At 39.4% G+C, this 12192-nt stretch overlaps 2 protein-coding genes and 1 long non-coding RNA gene across 3 annotated transcripts; all 3 read right to left on the bottom strand.

Annotated features, from left to right (window-relative positions):
- Positions 1-382: 382 nt before the first annotated feature.
- LOC130697336 (ankyrin repeat domain-containing protein 1-like) lies at positions 383-1624 on the bottom strand. Its single transcript, XM_057520243.1, has 2 exons — positions 1204-1624; positions 383-1119 (listed from the first exon to the last, which is right to left on the bottom strand). The coding sequence occupies exons 1-2, from the start codon at positions 1622-1624 to the stop codon at positions 383-385; spliced, it is 1158 nt and encodes a 385-aa protein (XP_057376226.1).
- Positions 1625-5524: 3900 nt separating this feature from the next.
- LOC130697335 (4-aminobutyrate aminotransferase, mitochondrial-like) lies at positions 5525-6187 on the bottom strand (the record flags this gene model as incomplete). Its single annotated transcript, XM_057520242.2, has 4 exons — positions 5525-5623; positions 5688-5800; positions 5866-6037; positions 6098-6187. Coding segments are annotated over 4 exons (474 nt in total), but the record flags the coding sequence as incomplete, so codon positions are not given.
- A 79-nt stretch (positions 6188-6266) lies between these two features.
- LOC130697334 (uncharacterized) lies at positions 6267-6809 on the bottom strand. The gene is made up of 3 exons (XR_009002807.2): positions 6763-6809; positions 6529-6638; positions 6267-6429 (listed from the first exon to the last, which is right to left on the bottom strand). It is a non-coding gene; the product is annotated as an uncharacterized LOC130697334 (long non-coding RNA).
- Between the last annotated feature and the right edge of the window lie 5383 nt (positions 6810-12192).

The following is a 12192-nucleotide window of genomic DNA, read 5'->3' as shown; positions in this document are numbered from 1 at the left end:
GAATCGTCGTAATAATTCCGATTTAACAAGGTACAAACATGCTGTATTTATACTACTAACTAACACACATTTGAAGGTAAAATGGGTGGGGATACGTTCACTTTCACTCGTGAAACGCTTGAGGGATGTTGAGGGTGTGGCTGTCTTCGGATAGCCTTTGGGCTCGTTACATTCCTCCCCCTTCGATGAGAAGAATTGGTCCTCCAATATGCGCTTCTCCATCACCGACTATAACCTACGGCTGAATAATAAAACTTGTTCCTTCACCTGAATTTTAGAAGAAATTTTCTCTCCTTCTTCTTTTTCCGTCACCAATTATAGTTGCTTCTATGAATACAAATGATGGCTATGGTTGAATAAACCGGTTCTATCTTCGTCTTGATTATAGTGCGTTTGTGCTGTCATTGTTTGACATAGCCGTATGTCCACGGTTGTCTTTTATTTTTGTATCTGCTCCGTGTAGAAGCAGTAACTCGATCATGTCTGATTGTTTGTATCTCACTGCATCGTGTAGGGCGGTTGTGCCCGTTTCGTCTTGTTGGTTGACGTCGATTATTCTTTTTGTGCCGATTTGCGTTGCCAAGTCTTCGAGACCGTACCTGGCGAGGTAGTGTAAGGCGGTTTTGCCCTCGTTTGTTGCTATCTTGATGTTTGTTGGGGTACAAATTAGTCTTGCGCATTCTTCATTTTTGTGTGATATTGCCGTCATCAGTGGGGTTTCTCCGTCTTTATTGCGATTTGTGAATTCGCAGTTGTTGTGTTTTATTATTCTTATCAAGAATAAATCGTTGTTGGTTGCTGCCCAATGTCCGATTGTGTTCCCTTGATACATTATCTCGGGATTCGCTCCGTAGGAAAGTAAGGCATCCGTTATGTCGTACCTGTTCCTTTCTATACTGGTGTGAAGTAGGGTACGTCCTTCGTCGTATCGTTTATCGAGGAATATAGCCATTTTTTGCCTTGGCCAACATCCTAGCGATTCTAATTTGCTTTGGATGCACCTCCTTATAGTTGGTACTGGAGCTTCCATCATGGATAAGCAAAGTTTTCCGGCTTCTAGGTCAATAGTGGCCTGTCGATGCAGCTGAATTTTTTCCGCTCGCTCCGTTGAAAGTGGTGCTATCGTTTTCATCCGACAGTTTTTGCAGGCTTTCTTTTCCCTTTGTTCGTCATTCGGCCTGCTCCGTTTTTGGGGCGGCTCACATTGTAGGTCGGTGTCACTGTTATTTTCTAATTCGGCACCGTGGGGTGGGTCATATTGGAAGCCGGTGTCACTGTTATTTTCCAATATATATTCGGTACTGTAGGCACTTTCCATGTCGGGTTCTATTTCACTATATGCATTTATCTCCTTGGTGTCGTCGTCACTCGATTCACTGCTGTCTTTACTTTTCCTCTCTAGCTCAGAAAAATCGTTCTTTTCGGTTTTGATTCCGATCCATTCTGCGTTTTTCACTATTTGCCTGTTTACATCCGCACTTTTAGCACTATCTTTTTCTCCGTTTTCTTGCTGGCTTTTCTCACTTTCAGTATCGCTAATGATTATTAACTCGTGTTCCTTTTGGTCCTGTGGGATGATGATTACGTCCATTTCGTTATCTTGATTGGTGATGTTGTTTGCCATTTTGAGAGGAATGGTTTAGTTTTGATGACACTTTGCTTTGTGGAACTTTGTCGGAGTTTTGTCGTTGAGACACTGGGAGGGGTTAGTTAATTCATTTTGGGAATCTTTCTTCTTCAGAGGTCTTCTTGCTGTTTGCTAACTTTTGTTTAACTGTTCTTAAATTGAAGGCAGGTTTGTCTTGCATTTAATTATGTTCCTTTTCGGTCTCATATCCCTTCGCGGGTGAATTGACATATAAGCCGTTTGATTGTAGAACTTTCCTTATTCCTTTTTTAGTCATTGTCATTTTCATTTTAGGTGTTCCTGTGTTTTATTTTCTTTGTGAGTTAGTTTCTTTAGTATGATGAAGAGATGTTGCCTTTCACAAGAATTTTTGAAAAGCCTTTTGATTTCGAGCATGTTTATATGGATACTGATCCTCCTGATGACTTTGTTATTAGCTTTTGATTTTGTGGATAATGTTAGTTGAGAATACAAAATTGTTATTTGAGTTTGCTTCCTCTTCTTGTTTTACTATAAAGTTACGAGTAAGGGGATATAAAAAAAATTTAAGGGTCATTTAATTGGTTGAAAATGCTGATTAGTACGTTATTTACTGGGGGCTGTTAATTTATTCTGTTATTAATTGAATTTGTCAAGGGGTATGTCTAGTTGCTACTTTTAATTTCGATGACCTTGGGACTTTTTATTTTCTAGCTGAACTACTGTTGTCAATTTCTGACATACAACGGCATAGGTCTTCCCAAACCATGCCGTACCCAACGACATAAGTACAGGTTGTGTGTTTTCCTGTGCATCTTTTGGGTGTGTCGGTTTCTTCAATAGCTGGGTAGCTTAATGAATTTGGCGCGCTCGGCCGTGGAGGGCGCACTTGTCCTTGTCTTTCGATTGTCAGTTGTGTAGGGGCGGCTGTTCTTATGAACGGTTGTTCGGCGGTTATTTCTGGATGATAATTTGTCTCTCGTACCGGTAGCATTGAAGCGAGTTCGTGGTCTTCCTCTATGCCATCATCGTATCTGCTTGTAAACTTTCGGTTTCTGCGAATATGTTCTTTAATTTTTGAGATGGGGTTGCAAATGATGAAGATCCGTAAGCATATGAGGAATAGCACAAATCCTATCGCCGATAGGCCTATTATTTTTAATTTGTCGAACCATGAATACATGTGACCTATTTGATTATCTTGTTCTTCTGACATCACAATATCTCCAACAGAATTGGAATTTCCTTCTTGCATTCTGCCAACTAGGTCATTTAGGATGTTTAATTTCTCCATTTCCATTGTCTCGTGTGCTGGATGACTTTTCAGGGAAAAATCGAAATCATTTAGGTGGAGCTCTTCAAATTCTGTAATGAGTTCTAGGTTGGGCATGTGGATGCTAGGCTTTTGTCGTATCCAATCTCCGGTTGTAGAGTTGTGTTCCCAGGTGTGAGGATTTCCATTTAAATTAACTAACGGTGTTTTCCAAAAACAATCGGAAAATGGGTGAATTGACCATCCATCTGTTCCGATCGTACAGTTCTTTCCTTCGTAAGTAAAGAACGGCTGAAATCCACATTTTGTTTCGTTCGCTGAGATAAAAATTCTCTTGGCTTCGCATTGTTGAAGTGTCATTGCTTGACCGAAGCCTTGTAGTCTCGTGCAGATTGGTAAACCTACTGCTGCTGCGGCCAAAATTCCGTTGGTTTGAGCTAAGATAACTGCCTGTGTTCTTTTGATTGCCGATAATTGACAACAAACGTCTCGTATTTCTTTTGCGAGTTTTTTCTCGTGTTCTGTTTCGATGCTTATCTTATATTGGTCGTGCATTTTACTTATTTCGTATTTAATTTTGTCGTTGAATTCTTCAATGTTTTTGGGTAAATCGGCTTCTAAATTTTCATTGTTTGATGTATCTTCAGCTTTTTGATCCATTGAAATTATCAAAGAATCAGCTAACGGTAAGTTTCGAATACTGCTTTCTTCGATGGCCTGAATTTGAGTTCCTTCTGTTGTAGACGTTGTTCCCGTTAGTGCTAAAGGGGTTACTCCGGCAGTATGTGTTGATGATTGTTGGGTCGTCCAACTTTCGCTTACTGTTTTTGTGCTCGGCGTTATTGAGCTTGGCTGGTGCGTCGTTGTTGTCGCGGTTGTTGTGGAACTTGTCGTAGTAGGCGTTGTTGTTTCCTCCGTTGTTGTTGAACTTGTCGTAGTAGGCGTTGTTGTTTTCTCGATTGCCGGAGAAATAGGACCTGGAGAATTAGGACCCGGAGATTTAGGACCCCAAAAAAGGACCTGGAGAAATAGGACCCGGAGAATTAGGACCCAATCATCAATCATATTTAGAAGGGTCCTATTTCTTCCTCATAAGGGTCCTATTTCTCCATAGTAATGGTCCGATTTCTCCTTGGGAAATAACCCTAAAGCCCGCTGTTATAAAGGAAGAACCGGACGGGTTATGTAGTTTTCCGCACTCCAAACCACGTTATCAATTGCTCGTGTAATCAGTCCATCATTACTTTTTTGTTTGAATTCATATTTGTATTTTTTTTGCACGATTACACGGATTATCTATTGCTTTACACAGCTCATTTATAAAAGTTATATTTATTTTTACACAGTGTTTGATTTTTTGCCCTTGACCTTTCGTTAGTGGTCCAGTTCTAGTATCGCCCTCCCCCTGGCTGATATCCTTATTCCATGCGAATTCCCGGAGACGAGGGGCATGCGTTCCCCTAAGTACTGCTTAATAAACTGATAAATAATTAAAAAATTATATATATATAATTTAAGACAAGCACATTTTTTAATAAAAAAAATATATGCCGCAAAACCATAAATAGAGACCTACGTGGCAAGAACGAAAATAATGAGTTCCGCTCGGATCATGGAAGGCATGCCAGTGTATTGTTATACAAAACTATCATGGCACGGCTTGGAAATAATGGAACACGAGGTTGCTCATCCATGTCAATATCGGCAATTCATACGATAAGTTTGTTTTTTTCGCTAGTTTATTCAGTTTATGCTTTCCTTTCATTTTTCGTTTTCTTAATGTTGATTTATCCCTTTTCTGTTGTTGTTCCTTTCTCTTTTCTTGTTCTTCGATGCGTTCAACCAACTTCTTTCTCGTTTGTGATGTTGATTTTATTCTCTTTCCTAATTGGTTTATCAAGCTCGCAATCAATTCCACATTTTTTTGAACCTATTGCGCTTAGTATTCTTTTATCTGTTAAAATACAGAAAAGTAAAATTAGTTGAAGGTCTATTTTTTTTTGTCGAAATCAAAGTTTACCTTGGCATCTGTTATTTTTCCTTTGTTTGTTTAGTTTCTTCTTCTCCAACTTATCTAACTTCCGTTTAAGTTGAGTTTTCATTTTATCAGAGTCCTGCTTTTCCCCTGAAATTGGATGACATATGCTGGCTTGCCTTCCTTAAACAAAAAGATTATAGCACATACATACCCTACTAGCCTTTGTCCGTCCCAGGGACATCCCATCTACGTCCTGGCTGGCCGATCGGGACGTCCCATTCTGACGGCAGATGTACGTCATCAGAATGTCCTAATGTCCGGTTTTAGGGACGTCCACTGGAGGACGTCCTACGGACGTAATTAATTGGAAGTCCTGGTAACGTCCTTATTTGGGAGTACTACGGACGTCCTTAGTTGGCCGTCTGCAGGATGGCAAATCCGTACGTTCAGTGAACGTACGTATTGGAACCTCCGCGGAATGTCCGGATCGCGGCAGCCAAAGGACGCAAGAAAATTTGTTTAAATTAAAATAATACCATAAATTTTTGGTAATTGATTTACATATCATTTATTTTTACAAAATACAAATAATTAAACAAAAAATTCAAAAAAAACTTTTTCGATTTGACTTCGGTAGCAACAGACGAACTAAATCCAGGTAAGCATATTATTTACATTTGTTGTACCGATCAAAAAGCTCTTCAACTTCCGCAAAACAGCGACGATCTTCTTCCTCATTTTCACGCACAAATTCTTCCAACGGATACTAAAATCACAAGAAATATGAGATCAGGTAATAGTTTGAGCTTAATTGAAATTTTAAAACTAACCTTGTGGCGAGGGAAGGTTCCAATTGGCCAGTCCTTTGTAGGAATGTCCAGTTTATGGACTGGCTTGGTATGAGTCGTGATTAACGTACCAAACGTTCTGTCGTGGAAAGCGCCTTTTGTAACAGAGCAAAGGCTTTCATTTAATATTGATTCAACATTGTAACGTGTTTCTAAATACCTTTGAAAGACATAAGAGTCAGGTCAGAAACACCAGGCAATTGGTTCATTACGCAACTCGTCTTCTCCTCTGGGGTATATGACTTATCTCCCCTCTGTTTCCGGCGATACCAAACGAAAATTTCCTTGTACGCATTTTCGTTTGAGCACGATCCACACGCCATCGTCGTTACCTTTAAATATATTTTTTATTATTTGCAATAGGTCGGAACAATTAAGGAGCTACAACTTACCTCTGTATGGCCTTTGGGAGCAATACGTAACAGAGAATTCTGGACTCGCTGAGGATAATTTTCACCAGGAAATACACCGAGGGCAGGTCGGCTTATGAATCTTTGAGAAATATAAATTAAAATTTTGATGTTGCCCAGACAGGTAAATAATCAATTCAATTACGTTCTGATGTTTTCTTTATCTTGACATCTAATAATTCAGGGTGGTTGTAACCTAATGGAACTGAAGAGGTTTGAGTGTAAACATCAAGCAGAATATTGCCATCGACATCGTATAAATAGTTTCGTATGCTCTTCGAATAATCGGCGAACAACTGCACTGCGTCCGAGATCTGCAAAGATAAATTTGGTAATTTAAAGTCTTACGACGTTAACACAAAGTATGGCAAATAGTATAAAGAAATATGGCAACTGACTTGAATTTTTTTCACTTTTTTTTCACACTGCTATGCGGCCGTTGCTCAGGCTGCTGTTGTTGCTGATGGAAAAAGTCGAATAACTCTGTTGTTTTACTTTGCGGGCCTTTCAACTGCTTCCAAAACTAAGAAAGAAAAAAAAAACTCAGGTTTGATGAATGAAAATTACGAACAAGAAAAACGAACAATAACATATAATATATAGCATGCAACAAGAATGAACAACATGGAACGAATCCGGGTTTTTACCATCTTTATTCCTGCTGGATGTTAGGGTTCGCCACCTAAGACGATAATAAATTAAGGTAGTTAATAGTTGAAAATGCGTCTAACTGAAATGATAATTAAACAATGGCTCTCAGATACTATCTAGTAGGAAGATTATAAAAGTTTTTCAACATTCCAAAAAGTTATAATTATCGAGTACTTTAAATTTTAGATAAATACGAAAGAAATTCACCTGTGGCAATAAGACACTTGTCGTAGGTGATGGTAAGGCCGTCATCTAACTCAGCTTTGCGACCAGCAATGTCCAGTTTAACTACATGATGTCCTCGCACAACTGAAACACCACCATCATGTTCTTTGGCAACTAATTCCACTGGACTGCAGTAGAATTCATCCTGATCGAAGAACAAACTGGATCCAAAAATAGGTCACATTCATTAAAATAACGCAACACAAAATTATAACTTTAGACAATCACCTTCACTTTTTTCCGTTCCACTGCTTAAACTTCAGTTTGTTTGACACTTCGGGATCGTCACTGAACCACAATTCTTACGCGATAGTGGTGGCCTCATGTAAGGCAAGTGGTTTTCTTCACCAATGACTAAGACCTAGAACAAATGATTCAATTAAAAATGGCGAGATATTTTATGGCATGCTTATAAAAGTCCGATTCGATGAGTTGTAGCTTGAACGTGAACGGAAGAACGAAAAGCCTTTAAACCATAAAAATAAAATTAATTTAGATTCAATTACACATATTTTACCATTCATAGCTGGGTGTGTGGTTGGTTTTCTCCTCAACAACAGAATTGGTTGTCTTGCTTATGTAAATTGAAATCCGTTAAAGCTCAGTACTTGCATCTTGAGATTAATGTCTTGACGTAACTAACAGCTGTAATGGTGTTATTTCATCTGAACGATAAGAAAAATGATTACATAAATTTCACGAACAAAAAACTGTGAACATCTAGATTACCAGAAGGATGATAGTTATAAGGCAGCTAACAAGTTGGTTCCCAAATGGTTCATGGTAAATCATCTCTAGTTTCATGATTCTCCTTGAAAGTAACCACCAGAGTACTAATCCGAAACATTTCGGATTAGTAATCTGTGTCAAATTTCCAAATGCAATTAATAAAATTATGTCTATACTTTAAATTCCTTTCCTTCCACGTAAATTTTTTTCTTCTGTGGTGCTAATGCCAACATGAATTTGAAATGTACCAAAACTGCCAAACCTAGGAAATGGTTTTGGTTTTAGCTTTAAGTGCGACTGGTGTATCTGCACCAGATTCACGGGTTTGCCTAGCAATCCCTTACGCACGAGTGATTATTGTTTTTGTTGTTTTTTGAGTTGATATTTTTAAGGAAGGGAAGGATTGTTGGGGGTGGTGGGAATCGAACACGAGGTAACTATCTACGAAGGTATGGCGATAGCCACTGTGCCAGGACCGCACAAAACCTAGGAAATAAAAATTTTTTAATTTTACTGAAACTAGCCACTTACCTGTCAAACAAACACCGCTTACAATAAGCAACTTCAACGATTCATAGAATTGTAGGATGTTGACACTTCGAGCTTGCAACAGTCGTCTGCTTGTAGTAACCGTTGCCATATATATCGTAAAAAACAATATTTTGCGCAAGGGCAAACAGTGTTTTATTATGAAATTAACGTTTATTAAATTATTTTTATGTAATAATTTTCTTAGTTATCTGTGTATTAAGAGGTACTTATGCGCCCTCCCAAGAATCCTTATTGAGGCACGAAGAAAAAAAAGTGAATAGTGACACTAGTAAAGGGCGGGTGATGGTAGGCCTGAAAACACCAGTAAGAAAATGTAAAATGCAAAAATTCAAATACTGTGTAAACAAAATTACTTTTCTATTAAATGAGCTCTAAAAAGCAATAGAAAAAGCATATAATCCTGCAAAAATATTATGAATGTAAATAAAAAAAAAAAGTTATAATGCAGTGAAGAGGCGTCATATTGATAACGGTGTTTGGAGTGCAGAAACCAATATAGGCCGTTCGGTTTTTTTTTCAACATATAGGAAAACCAATTGTACATTGATTTTTTATAATGGAGAAATAGGACTTTAAGGCTGGAGAAATAGGACCCTCAATATGGAGAAATAGGACTCTACAAAAATGTTTGAAGATTGGGTCCCATTCCTCCAGGTCCTATTTCTCCAGGTCCTATTTGTAGGTCCTAAATCTTCGGGTCCTATTTCTCCAGGTCCTATTTCTCCGGCTACCTGTTTTCTCTGTTGTTGTGGTACTTGTTGTAGTGGCCATTGTTGTTGTTGTCGTAAGTTTTGTAGTTGTAGTGGTTGTTCAAGTTGAAGTTATCTTAGCAGTTGCCGTAGGTGTAGTAGTAGTGGTGGGTTTAGTGCTTGTCGATGTGATTATTGGTTTTGTAGTTGTGGTGGGTTTTGTTGACGTTGATGTCATACTGGGTTTAGTTGTCACTTTCTGTGTTGTGGTGGGTTTGCTAGCTGCTGTGCTTGTAACTGGTTTAATTGTCGTAGTGCTTTTTACCGTAGTTTTTGCTGTTGTTCCCAATGTGGTTTTTATTGTGGGCTTTGTAGTCGTTGTAGCGCTTGTCGTTGTTGTGTGTTTTTCTGTTGTGGGTGTGGCAGGGGGTGTGGCCACAGTTTTGCTGTTCTCTGATTGGTTGTTATCCTCTCTTTTCATTAGTGGTGGTATGTTTGGGAGTGTTTTCCCGTCCAATGGCTGTTTAGTGTGCAGTGCTATGATGGCTGCCGCTGAGAGAGTCCGTATTTGGTGTGGGTTGCGATATTCAAAGTTAAAGTGTTGTTTTTGGCTGGAGCTGTGACAATGCCCCGGGGTCACCCGTCCTACTCTCTGTGTGAGACACTTCCTGTCTGATGAGGGTGAATGTAGCCCAGTTCTATCTGTTGCCATGAGCTGTCCTGTGTGCTCAAATGTGCCCCAGATTGAGCTGGTGCTAGCGCACTCTTGAAGTATTAGCATTGTCGTATTGGCTTTGATACAGGTGTTTGTGTTGAACGGTCTGATGGTGAAGTCAGATGTATATTCGAAAGCTTGTCCTCGTTCTGTTGTTTTGCTACAGTTGGCTACCATTGTTTGTGATTGTACTAATGGATCGTTGCTGTTAATTAGTTTTCTTAGTTCTTCTTGACATTGCGGCCACTCTTTGTCGCATTCTTCTAATGTCATTTGCTTGTTTACTCCATGGTGTGTTAGACATTTTTCGTTTGGTGTTTTTCCGTTTTTCAATAGGCCCCAGGCAATCATATCCCAGATTATATTTCCGCTACCGTGATTAGTTTTTAAAATTCCTCCAAATAGCGGTGAATTAATCGTGGTTGTGATTGCCTTCCGTTGTTCTTGTTGAATTTCCTGCATTTCTGCTAAAGTTGTGTCTGGGAAATTTTCTATGATGTCTGGATTGGTGTTGACAGTTTCAAAGATCCATTTTTGTGTTACGCTGTTCTTATCATCTCTGCATTCTGTCAATATGATAGTTTGGTATGTTCCTAGTGTGATACAGAGATACGATTCTTGTGAAATTAATTGATGGTTTTGTTGATCTAGAATCCACCACGTTGAAAATTCTGAGCATTTAGCAACAATTAGTCGGCCTGCTTCTCCTTCTGTGATACAGATATTACTGTTCTGGATTCTTATTGTTTGGTCAACGATGTATTCGATTTCTGATCCTTGAGGAAGTGGATCATCGTCTTTGAGACGAAAGTGGGCGGTTAACTGAGTGTTTTCGTTTGGTTTGTATATTATGTATATAGTGGCGTTGTAATTTACACTCCGGTCCTTCTCGTTGATCCTGATTGACTGTTGATATCCCATTATTATTTGCCCCAGGCGTACGAAATGCTGTACAGACGTTTTCCTGAGTCTTCCGAGGGAGTGTTGAGCAAGAATGTAACTTCTTGTTGAATGGATCGTTTCCGCATGGTTAACTGGAGTTCCCTGTAGTCCTTGCACACCGATGTATCTAGGTGAGTATTTTGTATACATGTATGTATAGTTGTTTTGAACATCTCGTACAATTTTCTCGTTGTTTCGGTTGGAAAGATTAGGTATGTGAGCGGTACGCCCACAACTTTGTAACCTTGTGGTGTTATGTCCCGATCTGGTTTGTTGAAGAGTGAAATTTCGATCTGTCGATTGGTGTCGTAAAGACGGCTGGTGTTTTCGTGTTCCGGTATTCTCGGAAGTTCCAGATAACCGCTTCCTTTGATCAAGGTTTGAGAATATGAATTATTTGTTGTCCTATCTCCCCATACTATTGTGTTTTGATTTTGGATGAAGTGTCCTTCCTGCTGGGTAGTATTTAATGGTCCAAATGGGCTCTCAATTGGGTCGTCTTGTTTTTCCTGCCGTAAGGTGATTTGTTCTGCAACACAGTTGAGGGTGTGATATGTTTTTATGGCATACCATTGCCCTTCACCTGTCGGGGTGGCTGTGAAACTCAGACCCGCTGGTCCGGTCTGCATGTTATTATCGCCACACTTCTTGTCGTTCACCATTCTCCAGCATTCCAGTTGGGAAATTAGTTTAGTTTCTTGTGAATATATGGTGTCGAAAGATCCGATCCAGAATGACCCAGTTATTTTCTTCGTTTTTATCCATTGCTTGCAGGTCCAGCCTTTCCAAGAGGCTGCTGGTTTTTGTGTTGTTTTTAAAGTGTACAACGTGGGTATTCTGGGTAAGTGAGCTGTATCTGATTCTTTGTTATTGCAGTAATAGGTGCCTCTATATCTAAAATTCCTCTGGTCTTTACGTTCTGGCAGTCGCATACGGTTGAATAGATGGGATATGTGGATGGAATGATGGTGAGTAATTGGATGAGTGATAGTATCAGTTCCATCTGCGAAAAGAAAATTTGGACGTTTTAGAATCTCGAGACTTCGTTGCGTTGCCGTAAGTTGTATCGTGGATTCGTCATTCTAGTGTGTGCAGGATTAATTGGTATAGGACCGTGGAGATTTGGTGCGATGACTTTGCAATTTTCCGTTTCTGCTGCATGATGATGCGGATGCCAACACGCTCTACGGACAGGTATTCTTTTGTTGTTGATGAAGCTGTTTCTTGGTCTGCCTGGTCCTCGTCGCACTGTTTCACTTCTTGGTTGTTGTGGAATACTAGATAATTTTTCTGTTTCTTGGTTTGCCGGGACGTAGAGTTTTAGGCGGTTGACTTGTACCACTGATTTTAGTTTTTCATTGCTCGCGTTTTGAATCTCATAAGTGAGATTTGAGAAATTTCTGATGATTTTGAATGGTCCATTCCACCTGTTGATGAATTTTCCGGCAGTTGGTGGAGCTTTCAGTAGCACAAAGTCACCAATGTTATATTTGATTGCTTGTGTTCCTTTGTCGTAATATCTTTTTTGTTTTGTCTGTGCCCGAAATAGGTGTTCCTTTGCTAGTTGCTGAGCC

Source organism: Daphnia carinata, unplaced genomic scaffold (genome assembly GCF_022539665.2).
Source record: "Daphnia carinata strain CSIRO-1 unplaced genomic scaffold, CSIRO_AGI_Dcar_HiC_V3 NW_026453045.1, whole genome shotgun sequence".
NCBI classification, from domain to species: Eukaryota; Metazoa; Arthropoda; class Branchiopoda; order Diplostraca; family Daphniidae; genus Daphnia; species Daphnia carinata.
Note: the sequence above shows the minus strand (reverse complement) of the source record. Positions and strands in the feature narration are given on the sequence as shown.